At 46.2% G+C, this 12,448-nt stretch overlaps 1 protein-coding gene across 11 annotated transcripts in view; it reads left to right on the forward strand.

The window, feature by feature from the left end:
• The window catches only part of SERAC1 (serine active site containing 1), a 53,765-nt gene that overhangs the window by 19,608 nt on the left and 21,709 nt on the right, over positions 1–12,448 (forward strand). For 9 of the 11 annotated variants that reach the window (XR_011388440.1, XR_011388439.1, XR_011388442.1 and 6 more), the window contains 3 exons: positions 253–374; positions 1,485–1,613; positions 10,794–10,907. Coding sequence is in view for 6 of the 11 variants with exons in the window: in XM_008263732.3 (XP_008261954.2) it covers positions 253–374; positions 1,485–1,613; positions 10,794–10,907 (365 nt within the window). In the remaining 5 variants the exon portion in view is untranslated. The remainder of the gene's footprint in view (positions 1–252; positions 375–1,484; positions 1,614–10,793; positions 10,908–12,448) is intronic. The other 2 variants (XR_011388441.1, XM_017345450.3) reach the window with 1 other exon arrangement.

Genomic DNA, 12,448 nt, shown 5'->3' on the forward strand with positions numbered 1-12,448 from the left:
TCAATTTTTTCCGAAAAGCTATACTGGGACCTGGTCCCTACGTAGATGTTGAGGCAGTTATGGCAGTGTTGGGTCTCTAGTTTTTAGGTGTTGCAAATTCAGCTGTAGTTTTGGAAAATAGCTGGGAGACTTTTGGATTTCATAATTGTGGAGCAGTTTGAAAATGAGAATGTTTTCTAGTAGTTTGCTTTTTTAATCCTGCAACAAGTGTAAACTGATTTCGGTGTTAACAAAAATATGGTTTTGTCATAGATTACCAGTATAGGATCATTGCGCAGGCCTGTGATCCAAGAACTCTTATTGGTTTGGCACGAAGCAAAGAGAGTGATCTTCGCTTTTTTCTCCCACCACCTCCCTTACCATCTTTAAAAGAAGTAAGTAAATAAATAATCTAGAGAGTGAAAAATAATATATCATCTTCACTTTGGGAATAAAGTAAAATTTCAAGAAGTAGCGGTTGCCGAGCAGGTACACTGAGGTGTAAACCTGAAGTCACAGTTTCCATGGGAAGACTGGGCTCCTTGGGGAGAGCCGTTAATTTTCTGAGCGTCACTGTACACCAGGGCGTGGATCGTCCTGCCGCAGGCTGCGTAAGGCCTGTAAAATCATCTGGCCTGGCCCTGCCAAGGCAACCGCACGTGGGACTTAAAATTCAGTGATTCTCTAGCAGGCTCATTCTTAAGTTGTTAATTCGTGTGGCCTGCACTATTGTAATAAATATCCAAGTGGCCCTTGGCAGAATAGAGGTTCCTCAACCCCAGTATGCCTTGGGTAGGTTCATGGTATGTGAACTTCCATAAGCTGGCCCCTGTTCTAGGTTTGCTGTGCATCAAGTTTTCTCTACCTGAACGTAGTTGACACTTTGGGTCAAATAGCACTTTGTTGTAAGAGGCAGTTCTGTGCGTTGTAGGATGTTGAGCAGCCAGCGGCACCCCCTTTAGTGACAGCCAAAGTATGTCTGCAGACACTGCTCGGTGTTTCCTGGGGGACCGTGGGGCCTGGCTGACACCCACTGCCGTGGATCTAAAGCGTGATTCTTCAACACTTTTCCTGGACTGGAGAGTGAAGCCGAGTCTTCTGTTGGGTTGGTGCTTGTTCTTGTTTTCCACGGCAGTCGGCCAGCATTTTCTTCTTCGATGTTAGCAATGAACTCTGGAAAAAGGAATGTATAAGATACAAATTACTGGAAAAAATGAAATAATAATAACGATTTCTGGATTTAAAAAGCAATAGCTTTGGTTAGAAAGTGTAGTAATTCATTTTGAGTCGAAATGTCAGGAAGCCTACTTGAGGTGAAAACATTTTAAGTTACATTACGTCTTTCACATTGAAGTAGCAGACACGGAAGTAGAAAATTTTAATTGGAAGTACTGTTGTTTCAAGACTAAAAGCACTAACTGATATGCATTTTTGCTTTGTTTCTGGGGGAATCTTGTGTGTACTGTTTGAGTTTTTTATGAAGACTTCTTTCCCCTTTGTTTCAGGATTCTTCCATTGAAGAAGAACTCAGGCAGTTGTTGGCTTCTCTTCCTCAGACGGATCTAGATGAGTGCATCCAGTATTTTACAGCCTTGGCTCTGAACGAGAGCAGTCAGAGTCTAGCAGCTCAGAAGGTTCGTTCACGGTCTCGTCACTCAGAGCTTCTGCCTGTGGTTGTGGGCCGTGCCCTGGGACAGGAGGTCACGGGGTGTGCAGCAGAGGTGCAGGCCGCCGCAAGAGCCCTTAACTCTGCTCAGGAGGTCATCTGTGGCTTCCCAGGAGTTTCTCTTAAATTGTACCTTGAAGGATGAATGGATCATAATCCTCAGGGTTTTACATACTGCTGATATGCAGTGATGCAGTCCCCAGCGTCACTAACTCCAGGACATTCGGCCATCTCCACAAGAAACCGTGCACTCATTAGCAGTCACTCCTCACTCCCCCGCCCCTTGGGCCCTAGGAACTCCTTATCTGTTCCCTGTCCCTATGGATTTTCCTGTTGTGGACATTTCTCGTAAATGGAATCATCCAGTATGTGACTCTTGCATCTGACTTGTTTCGCTTAACATGATGTTTTCAGGATTGATCCATATTGTAGCATGTATCAGCGTTTCATTCCTTTCTATGGCCAAATATGCATTTCCTAGTACAGCACAGTATCAGTGTTTATGTAGAAGTTTTTGGGTAGACACAGGTTTTCAATTCTCAGGTATATACTTGGCAGTAGAGTTGCTGCCTGATGGAATCTCCCTATCTAGTTTTTTTGTTTGTTTGTTTGTTTGTTTGTTTGACAGGTAGAGTTAGACAGTGAGAGAGAGACAGAGAGAAAGGTCTTCCTTTTGCCATAGGTTCACTCCCCCAAATGACTGCCATGGCCAGCGCGCTGCGCCGATCCGAAGCCAGGTGCTTCGGATCCTGGTCTCCCATGGGGTGCAGGGCCCAAGCACCTGGGTCATCCACTGCACTCCCAGTCCACAGCAGAGAGCTGGACTGGAAGAGGAGCAACCAGGACAAAATCCGGCGCCCCAACCGGGACTAGAACCCGGGGTACTGGCGCCGCAGGTGGAAGATTAGCCAAGTGAGCTGTGGCGCCGGCGCTATCTAGTTTTTTAAGTAACTTCCCAGCATCTCCACAGAGGCTGCACTGTTTTACCGTCTGAGGGTTCCAGCGTTTCCACTCCCTCAGCAGCACTTGCCGCCATCATCATCAGAGTCGTCGCCACCCCGTGTGTGTGTGTGTGTGTGTGTGTGTGTGTGTGAGGCGGCGCCTCCATTCCAGTTGATTTGCACTTCCCTGATGATTGGTGATGTGGACATCTTCTCAAGAGCATAGTGGCCACTCGTGTGTCTTATCTGGACAGATGTCTATCCAGATCCTTTGTCTGTTTTTGAATTGGGTTTCTTGTCTTTTTGTTGTTGAGTTGAAAGAGCTTCGTGTGTATGCTGCATTGCAGATCCCTTATCAGCTACGTGATTGGCACATAGCTCCTGCCTTCTTTGGTTGTCTTTCAGTGCTCTTTGTGCCACAGACGTTGGAATTTTGATTAAAGTCCTCTTCATGTGTGCTTTCCTTTTGCTGGCTTGTGCTGTGTGTGTTCTATCTAAGAAACCACAGCCTGGTACTCTGAGTAATTTCTTATCTGAATCTGTGCGCTTCCCTTCCCTTCTCTGCTCTCAGGCACACTGAAGCCACTTTCAGCAAGGCTCACGTCACAGTGTCAGCACGGCCAGGCCCAGGCTATTTATACACAAGCTCTTGTGGCCACAGCCATGTTCTGCCATGTCGTGTCCCACCGCAGCACTAATTTTTTTTAATAGAAAATTTTATTTAATAAATATAAATTTCAGAAGTATAGCTTTTGGATCATGGCAGTTGTTCCCCCCATAACCACCCTCCCACCTGCAAGCCATCCCATCTCCTACTCCCTCTCCTATCCCATTCTTCATCAAGATTCATTTTCAATTATCTTTATATACAGAAGATCAACTTAGTACATACTAAGTAAAGATTTCAACAGTTTGCACCCACACAGACACACAGAGTATGAAGTACTGTTTGAAGATTGGTTTTACCATTAATTCTCATAGTACAACACATTAAGGACAGAGATCCTTCATGGGGAGGAAGTGCACAGTGACTCCTGTTGTTGATTTAACAATTGACACTCTTATTTATGACGCCAGTAATCACTCGAGGCTCTTGTCATGAGCTGCCAAGGCTATGGAAGCCTCTTGAGTTCACAAACTCTGACCTTATTTAGACAAGGCCATAATCAAAGTGGAAGTTCTCTCCTCCCTTCAGAGAAAGGTACCTCCTTCTTTGATGGCCCCTTCTTTCCACCAGGATCTCACTCACAGATCTTTCATGTAGGTTATTTTTTGCCACAGCGTCTTAGCTTTCCATGCCTGAGAAACTCTCTTGGGCTTTTTAGCCGGATCCGAATGCCTTAAGGGCTGATTCTGAAGCCGGAGCAGCACTGACGTCTGTACTACAATCCTCTGCCAGCACTCTGGGTGCTCAGCCTCACAGGGCTGTTCAGTTAATGTTCCTCTACCTTCTGTTGTGTTCTTTCACACTCCACAGTGTTCCTGTACCTTTTGCTAAGTGAAGAGAGGGAAAGTCATTCCGTGCCACTAGGCCACTTCTCTTTCCAGAAGTCGTGGTTCCTACCAGTAGTTCAAAGAGTTTCATGGTTTGGCCAGGGGTGTAGCACAGAGGGCTAAGCTGCTGCCTGTGCTGCTGGCATCCTGTAGGAGCGCTGGTTTGAGTTGGGCTGTTCCAATTCTCCTCTAGCTCCCTACTAACATACTGGGAAAGCGATGAGAGAGGGCCCAAGAGCTTGGGCCTCTGACACCCATGTGTGATTCCTGGATTTAGGTCCTGGGTTTGGCCTGGCCCAGCCCTCACTGTTGCAGTCATTTGGGGAAGTGAACTAGTGAACTGAAGATCAATCTCTTTCTCTCTCTCTCTCTCTCAGTAACTCTGCCTTTCAAATAAATAAATAAATATTTTTTAAAAATTCATAGTTGAATTGACCTTGTGTATATGTGTTCATAACTGACATACTATATGTATGTTGGTATTTTTTAAAAATATATATACTTATTTGAAAGAGGGCAATCTTTCACCCACTGGTTCACTCTCCAAATGCCCACAACAGGTGGGGCTATGCCAGAAACTTCATCCAGGTCTCCCACATGGGTGGAAGGGATCCAGTTACTTGAGCCATTACCCATTACCTCCCAGGGTGTTCATTAGCAGGAAGGTGGACTAGCAGTGGAGTAGCTGATACTTGAACCATGCTCTCTGATATGGAATGTGGATACCCAGTGGTGGCTTAACTCAGTTGTGCCACAGAACCTGTCCCTGTGTTTGTGTTTTAACATTAACACTTTGGAGAAGGCAGGGGTCTACTGCACCTTCTCCAGCCCCCTCCTCACTCATCTCAGCTAACTCGTTGTGAAGATCTTTTTTTTTAACCAAGGTGACACTGAGAAAGTAATTCATCTGACCTTTTATTGCTTTGTCTTGCTGCTGTTCCCATCAGTGTATTTAGGAATCATACATCACACAGAAATTGTGAAAGTGGGGGCCAGTGTTACGGCACAATGGGTTAAGCTGCTACTTGTGATGCCAGCAACCCAGATGAGCACTGTTTCAGGTCCCAGCTGCTCTGCTTCTGCCAACGTGCCTAGGAAAGCAGCCGAAGATGGCCCAACACATGTGGAAGAACTGGATGGAGTTGCTGGCTCCTGGCTTTGGCCTGATCCTGCCCCAGCAGGTGAAGCCATCTGGGGAGTGAACCAATAGATGGGATTATCTCTGTTCCTCCCTCCCTCTTTATGTAACTTTGCATTTCAAATAAATAAATAAATCTTTTAAAAAATGATGAAACTAATACTTAAAACATTTCCATTCTGTGCAGGCAGATCACATACACATCCCTTAGGTAGAGATTTCAAAAATAAATTGTTTTTGGCACTTTCTTCTCAAACCAGTTGTGTTTTTCCTTATTCATTCGTGAGTTGGTACTCTTCTGTGAGGAAAAGCTTTCCCTCCTCTTCCCTCCTCCCCTTCCTCTTTCTTGCATTCTTGCTCTTGTGCATAGAGACGTGTGCTTTGTGTTCGCTGGGTTATGACGTACTGTCGTCATTCACGTTCATGCTCACATGTCCCGGATTCGGCTGGCGGGGCTGCCAGGTTGGCTCTGTCTCTGTCATTTTTTGAGCACTTCCATGGTGCTCTAGGCTCATCCTAATCTTTTCCTGCTGCAGCTCTAGAATCAGCTGATTTTTCCAGAAGCTCTGATTCCTTGATACTGAGTTCTAGGCTAGGTAAGCCCATTGCTACTGGCACTGCTTCCATTGTATAGCACTGGGAAGAGCGGCAGCTTCATAGGATTTAATACAGTATGTAAATTTCATGTTTTAAGGACAGACCACTACAATTGCTGTTGCCCTACGTACGAGAACATGAAACTATGGACTAGTCAGTCCGTATATTGATCTCCAATAATTATTGTTTGGGAATACCAGAAAGTGGTGTAGGTTCTGTGTCACCAGGATGAGCGTGTGCAGCTTCACTGGTTACCTAATGGTGTTTTCATGCTGTGGTGTGAGAACAGTGTCCACCTGCTGACAGTCCCAGCTTCTGCTGATGTGACTCTGTCTCCATCTGTAGTCATCATTGAATGCTGTGCAGATTTTCAGTTAGAAGTTAAGAGAGACGAAGATGTGTTTTCCCCATCCAGGCTCAACTCCCTGCCATTCTACCTCAGACCCTTATCAACAAATGTTCATTTATTTAATTTTTAATTGAGACATAGTAGTTGTATGTGTTTATGGGGTACATTTCAAACTCACATGTACAATGTGGAATGATCGGGTCAGGGTCCTTGGCATATCTGTCATCTCAGATATTTACCATTTCTTTGTGTGGAGAGCATTCAGAAAGCTCTCTGCTGACTATTTTGAAATGTTCAATCATGGTTATCCTTCTGTGCTGTGAAGTGCTCAGTTACCCCCCCTCCCCCTGCATCCTGCACCCCTTCCCCCTCCTCTCAATGCCCCTCTCTCCCTTACACCCTGCCCAGGCCCTGGTAGGCACCGTGCTGCTCTCCTCTTCTGTATGATTAACTGTTGAGCACCACAAAAATGAGTGAGAACGAGCAGGGTTTGCCTTTCTATGCCTGGCTTCTTTCATTTAAGACAATGTCCTCTAGTTCCGTCCATGTTGCTGCCAGTGACAGAATTTCACTGTTTTTTATGGCCGAGTGTGTACGTAGAAAACGTTTTGTTTTTCTTTGTCCGTTAGTGCACAGCACAGTTGATTGCCTGTCCTCACTGTTGTGAACAGCGCTGCAGTAAACCTGCCGCTGCAGGTGTGTCTTCCTGAGCTCTGGATGTGTGCCTGGCAGTGGCCTGCCGCAGCCTGTGCAGCCTGTGGCGGTTCTGTTTCTAGGTTTCTGAAGACCTCCACACGGCTTTCCACTGTGGCTCTACTAACTCACGTGCTCACACACAGTGCACTGCAGTTCCTCGTTCTCTGCAGTCTTGCCAGCATTCGTTGTGTCTTTTTGATGATAGCCCTTCCGTCTGGGTTGATGCGACGTTTCATTGTTTTGGCTTCTGCATGTCCTGGCCATCAGTGGTGTTGAGCGTTGCTTATATACTTGTTGGTCCTTCTTTTAAGTTGGTAGCTTTTTCCAGCAATGTCTACTCAGGTCATTTGCCCACTTTTAATTGGATTATTATTACTATTATTATTGCTGTTCAGTTTGAATTTCTCATATATTCTGAGTGTTATTTTTATTGCTATGCAAAACCTGTTTATTTTGATATAATCCCATTTCGGAATTTTTGCTTTTGTCACCTGTACTTTGGGGTTGTATACAAAAAAATCTTTGCCTACACCAACGTCCTACATTTCCCCCATGGAGAATGAACATCATTTTAGGCTCAGTTTGCATGAGTTGCAGAGCTCTGAGGTTGTACTTTTTTTTTTTTTTTATAAGATTTATTTATTTGAAAGAGTTACAGAGAGAGGTAGAGACAGAGAGAGAGGTCTTCCATCCACTGGTTTACTCCCCAGTTGGCTGCAACAGCCGGAGCTGGGCCGATCTGAAGCCAGGAGCCAGGAGCTTCTTCTGGGTCTCCCACGTGGGGCAGGGGCCCAAGGACTTGGGCCATCTTCTACTGCTTTCCTAGGCCAGAGCAGAGAGCTGGATTGGAAGTGGAGCAGCCAGTTCTTGAACCAGCGCCCATGTGGGATGCCGGGCTTCAGGCCAGGGCGTTAACCCGCTGTGCCACAGCGCCGGCCCCTGAGTTTGTAATACTTATGAAGAAGCACCAGAGATTACCTCTTCCATGTGTTAAAGCCGAGGTATCCCCAGTGTGAAGCCGTGTCAGAACGCGTGGGCCTACTGCAGCCAATGGTGTCCTCCCTCCCTTGGGAGCTGGGTCAGGGCCAGCCAAAACGCTCGGTGGTTTTCTTGTCACCTCCCCCCCTGCTAACCTTGGCACCTGCCCGTGTCTGCGTGGGGATCTGTGCTGCAGCTGTGGTGGGAGGTGAGGTAGCGGGTGGTGCTCTGGCTTCATCACCTCAGGTGGTGCCACTGAAGGGATACTTCCTGGATCTGCAGTTCAGGTGAGCCCTGGACGCTTGCATTCAGTCACAGCCCCCCGGGAGAGGCCCTCCGTGCCTGTGCCCTGGGTCCTGAGGAAGCAAGCAGGCTCTGAAGTTTGGCTGCTTGGGATTCTGTGATTGCTCTCTGAAGCAGTGCAGTTGAGAGGACAGTGGGCAGGGTGTGCTGGAACAGGGTCTCCTCACTGGACTTCTAGCCTCGTAATTTAAGGACAGCCCTTAACTGATTCTGGAATTAGCGTCGTCCCCTATAATTTCCCAAGGCAGCTCTGAAATCAGCTTAGCTGTTCCGGCCTGAAGTCATGGTGTCAAGACCACTTGTGACTGAGAGCGAGGCCTGTTGGATGGCTAAAGGCTGGGAGTTGAAATGCTGCAGGTTATGCAGATCTGCAGAGAGGTGGATGCACAGAGTGGAGGCTGCACAGCTTGCTCTCAGAAGGAGGGGTGGGCTGCTTCTGTCCCCCAGGTCCCCAGCTGACTGCCAGCAGCTGTGCACATAAAGGAATCTTGTGGGAACCAATGTGTCATCGCCATCTCGCAAACTGACCATGTGGTGCTGTGCCCCTGCCTCTGGCTGTGGGTCAGGCTCCCCAGCAAGTGAAGTAACAGAGACAGAGCCAACTTAGCTCATCCCCAGGGCTTCTTTCCTAGGAGAGTAGGTGAGTGTTTCAGATGTCACATCTAGCCAGCCTTGGCTTCAGCTTGCTAACACCTGTGATTGCCTGGCCTCGCCCACTCTCCTGTTCAGCCACGCTGGCCTTTCTGTCCACTCCTTGAACTTGCCAGGTGTGTATCTACACACATAGATAGGTTCCCTCTGCCACCAGCTGTCACATGGCCACATCATTTTCACCTTTCAGATCTCAGCTGTAAGCTGCCCAGCCGTCCTCCTCTTTATCTCAAGTGCTTGTTCTACTTATCACCCTTCATGGCACCCTCCCGTTCTGTAATTATTTTATATGTTCATTTAATTCTCCACTTCTTTTCTGGTGGGCAAGTACAGTACCTGGCGTCTTCCCAGTAGCAAGTACAGTACCTCATATATAATATGCTCTCAGTATTTATCAGATAATCAATGGATGAATCATAACACCACTGAACTAGCCGGGCTGTGCACAAGCATATGTGGGTTAAATGCAGAACAACTGGAATGTTCCTATTATGAAGGTATTTTTATATGACAAAGACAAAAAGAAGTGTCTCTAATGAATATATATATTTTTTTGTTTTTGTTTTTGACAGGCAGAGTGGACAGTGAGAGAGAGAGAGACAGTCAGAAAGGTCTTGCTTTGCCGTTGGTTCACCCTCCAATGGCCGCCGTGACCGGCGCACCGTGCTGATCCGAAGGCAGGAGCCAGGTACTTCTCCTGGTCTCCCATGGGGTGCAGGGCCCAAGCACTTGGGCCATCCTCCACTGCACTCCCTGGCCACAGCAGAGAGCTAGTCTGGAAGAGGGGCAACTGGGACAGAATCCGGTGCCCCGACCAGGACTAGAACCCAGTGTGCGGGCGCCACAAGGTGGAGGATTAGCCTAGTGAGCCACAGTGCCGGCCCCAATATTTTTTAACATTGCCATCCTAACATTTCTGATGCATTTGTTTAGTCTTAAGAATTTGTAAAAAATAAATAAATAAAAATAAAAAAAGAATTTGTGCTTATAGGCCAGCACCACGGCTCACTAGGCTAATCCTCCAGCTGCGGCGCTGGCACCCCGGGTTCTAGTCCCGGTCAGGGCGCCGGATTCAGTCTCAGTTGCCCCTCTTCCAGTGCAGCTCTCTGATGTGGCCCAGGAAGGCAGTAGAGGATGGCCCAAGTGCTTGGGCCCTGCACCCGCATGGAAGACCAGGAGGAAGCACCTGGCTCCTGACTTCAGATTGGCGCATCGCTGGCCGTAGCAGCCATTTGGGGGGTGAACCAACGGAAGGAAGTCCTTTCTCTCTCTCTCTCTCTCTCTCACTGTCTAACTGCCTGAAAAAGAAAAAAGAATTTGTGCTTATAAAATTTGATGTGTGACATTGCTTAAATCTTTTATTTATTTATTTTTTTTTTTATTTTTTGACAGGCAGAGTGGACAGTGAGAGAGACAGACAGAGAGAAAGGTCTTCCTTTGCCGTTGGTTCACCCTCCAATGGCCGCCGCGGCCGGCACGCTGCGGCCGGCGCACCGCGCTGATCCGATGGCAGGAGCCAGGAGCCAGGTGCTTTTCCTGGTCTCCCATGGGGTGCAGGGCCCAAGCACTTGGGCCATCCTCCACTGCACTCCCTGGCCACAGCAGAGGGCTGGCCTGGAAGAGGGGCAACCGGGACAGAATCCGGCGCCCCAACCGGGACTAGAACCCGGTGTGCCGGCGCCGCTAGGTGGAGGACTAGCCTAGTGAGCCGAGGCGCCGGCCCGCTTAAATCTTTTTGAATTTGTTTCCTGTGTTTATGTCTTAATCAGTGACAGAGCAGCAGTAAGTGTGTCTCTTTCATGTTAGGTGTCAGAACGTAATCCGCCCGGCCACACCCCGAGTTTCTGCTTTCTGTCTTCTGGGGTAGTTCCATGTGCTTTTATGCTATAGGCAGCCAGTTGTGTAAAGTTCCCTTTAAGTTTCAAAAGTATTTTGAAACAGTTTGGAGAGTTTTCTGTAAAAAAAAAATTAGTCATTTTTCACTAAAATTTTTAATTTCAGGGTGGCTTATGGTGTTTTGGAGGAAATGGACTTCCTTATGCTGAAAGTTTTGGAGAAGTTCCTTCAGCTACAGTGGAAATGTTCTGTTTGGAAGCTATGGTAAAACATTCTGAGGTAACTTACCCAGTTTCAGAAAATTACTTTTTATGATTGCATTGAAACAACTACACAGGTTGGTTCATGAAAGGGACATAATCCCAACTTATTGTAAAAGGATAAGAACCTTTCCATTTATTTTGAAATTTCTGCTTTTTTCCCATTGTAATTGTTAGAATTGATGATCATGATTCAGCACCAAGACATGAGTTTCATTTATGCTAAGTCTTTGAAAAAGCGGATTTAATCTTCATTTTTTAAATTTGTATCTCATAAATACAGCATTAGGAACACAGTAATTCTTCTATTATTGTTTCCTAACACTTAGTCCTATTTATAGTATCACTTTAACTCTTGATAGTATCTGTATGGTCACTTTACCACTTATTCCTATCCATTTGATCTTTATAACACTTTAAAACTGCTTTTTTTTATCAGCCAGCTTAAGGGATTTTGGGGTCTTATGGCTAGTTGTTAAGTTGTACCTTTAGAATTAAGTTCTTATGAATGTATGTAGGACTACACTGCTTTGCAGTTGTGAGCTTCATAGTTTTCTCCATTACAACTTTAGGGTCTTGGTGATTCTTCCCACTGTGCCCACCCCACTTCCTCTTCCCTTTCCTATTCTTGTTCTTATTCTTTCCTACAGTCTATTTTCAGTTAGCTTTATACATATATGATTAACTCTATGTTAAACAGAGCATTCAGTGAATCATATGAAAGAGAAAAGATAAGGGAATATTATAAAGGAAAAGATAAACACAGAGTAGAAGCTGTTCCTCAACAGTCATGAGAAGGGCTGGTCACAGTCATTGCTTCTCAGAGTGTCCATCTCATCCTCACATGTTGTCTTTCAGGTGCCCTGTTAGTTATCACAGGTCAGGGAGAACATATAGAATTTGTCCCTTTGGGACTGGCTTATTTTCACTAAGTGTGATGTTTTCCAGTTTCATCCATTTTGTTGCAAATGACCAGACCGGACTTTGTTGTGTTTTTTTGTTGTTTTGTTTTGTTTTACTGCTACGTAGTATTCCTTGGTGTACATATCCCATAATTCTTTATCCAGTCTTCAGTTGATGGGCATTTAGGTTGATTCCATGTCTTTGCTATTGTGAATTGAGCTGTGATAAACATGGAGGTACAGATAACTTTCATATGCTGATTTCATTTCCCTTGGGTGGATTCCCAGGAGTGGGGTGGCTGGATCACATGGTAGCTCTATATTCAGACCTCTGAGGTATCTCCACACTATCTTCTGTAGTGATTTTACCAGTTTACATTCCCACCAACAGTGGATTAGGGTACCTTTTTCCCCACATCCTCGCCAGCATTTGTTGTTTGTTGATTTCTGTATGAAAGCCGCTCTAATGGGGGTGAGGTGAAACCTCATTGTGGTTTTGATCTGCGTTTCTCTCAGAGCTAGAAATCCTGAGCATTTTGTCATGTGTCTCTTGGCCACTTGGATTTCCTCTTTTGAAAAATGTCTGGGGCTGGCATTGTGGTGCAATGGGTTAACACCCTGGCCTGAAGTGCTGGCATCCCATATGGGCACTGGTTTG

The sequence above is a fragment of the Oryctolagus cuniculus genome, chromosome 5 (assembly GCF_964237555.1).
Source record: "Oryctolagus cuniculus chromosome 5, mOryCun1.1, whole genome shotgun sequence".
Lineage (NCBI taxonomy): Eukaryota > Metazoa > Chordata > Mammalia > Lagomorpha > Leporidae > Oryctolagus > Oryctolagus cuniculus.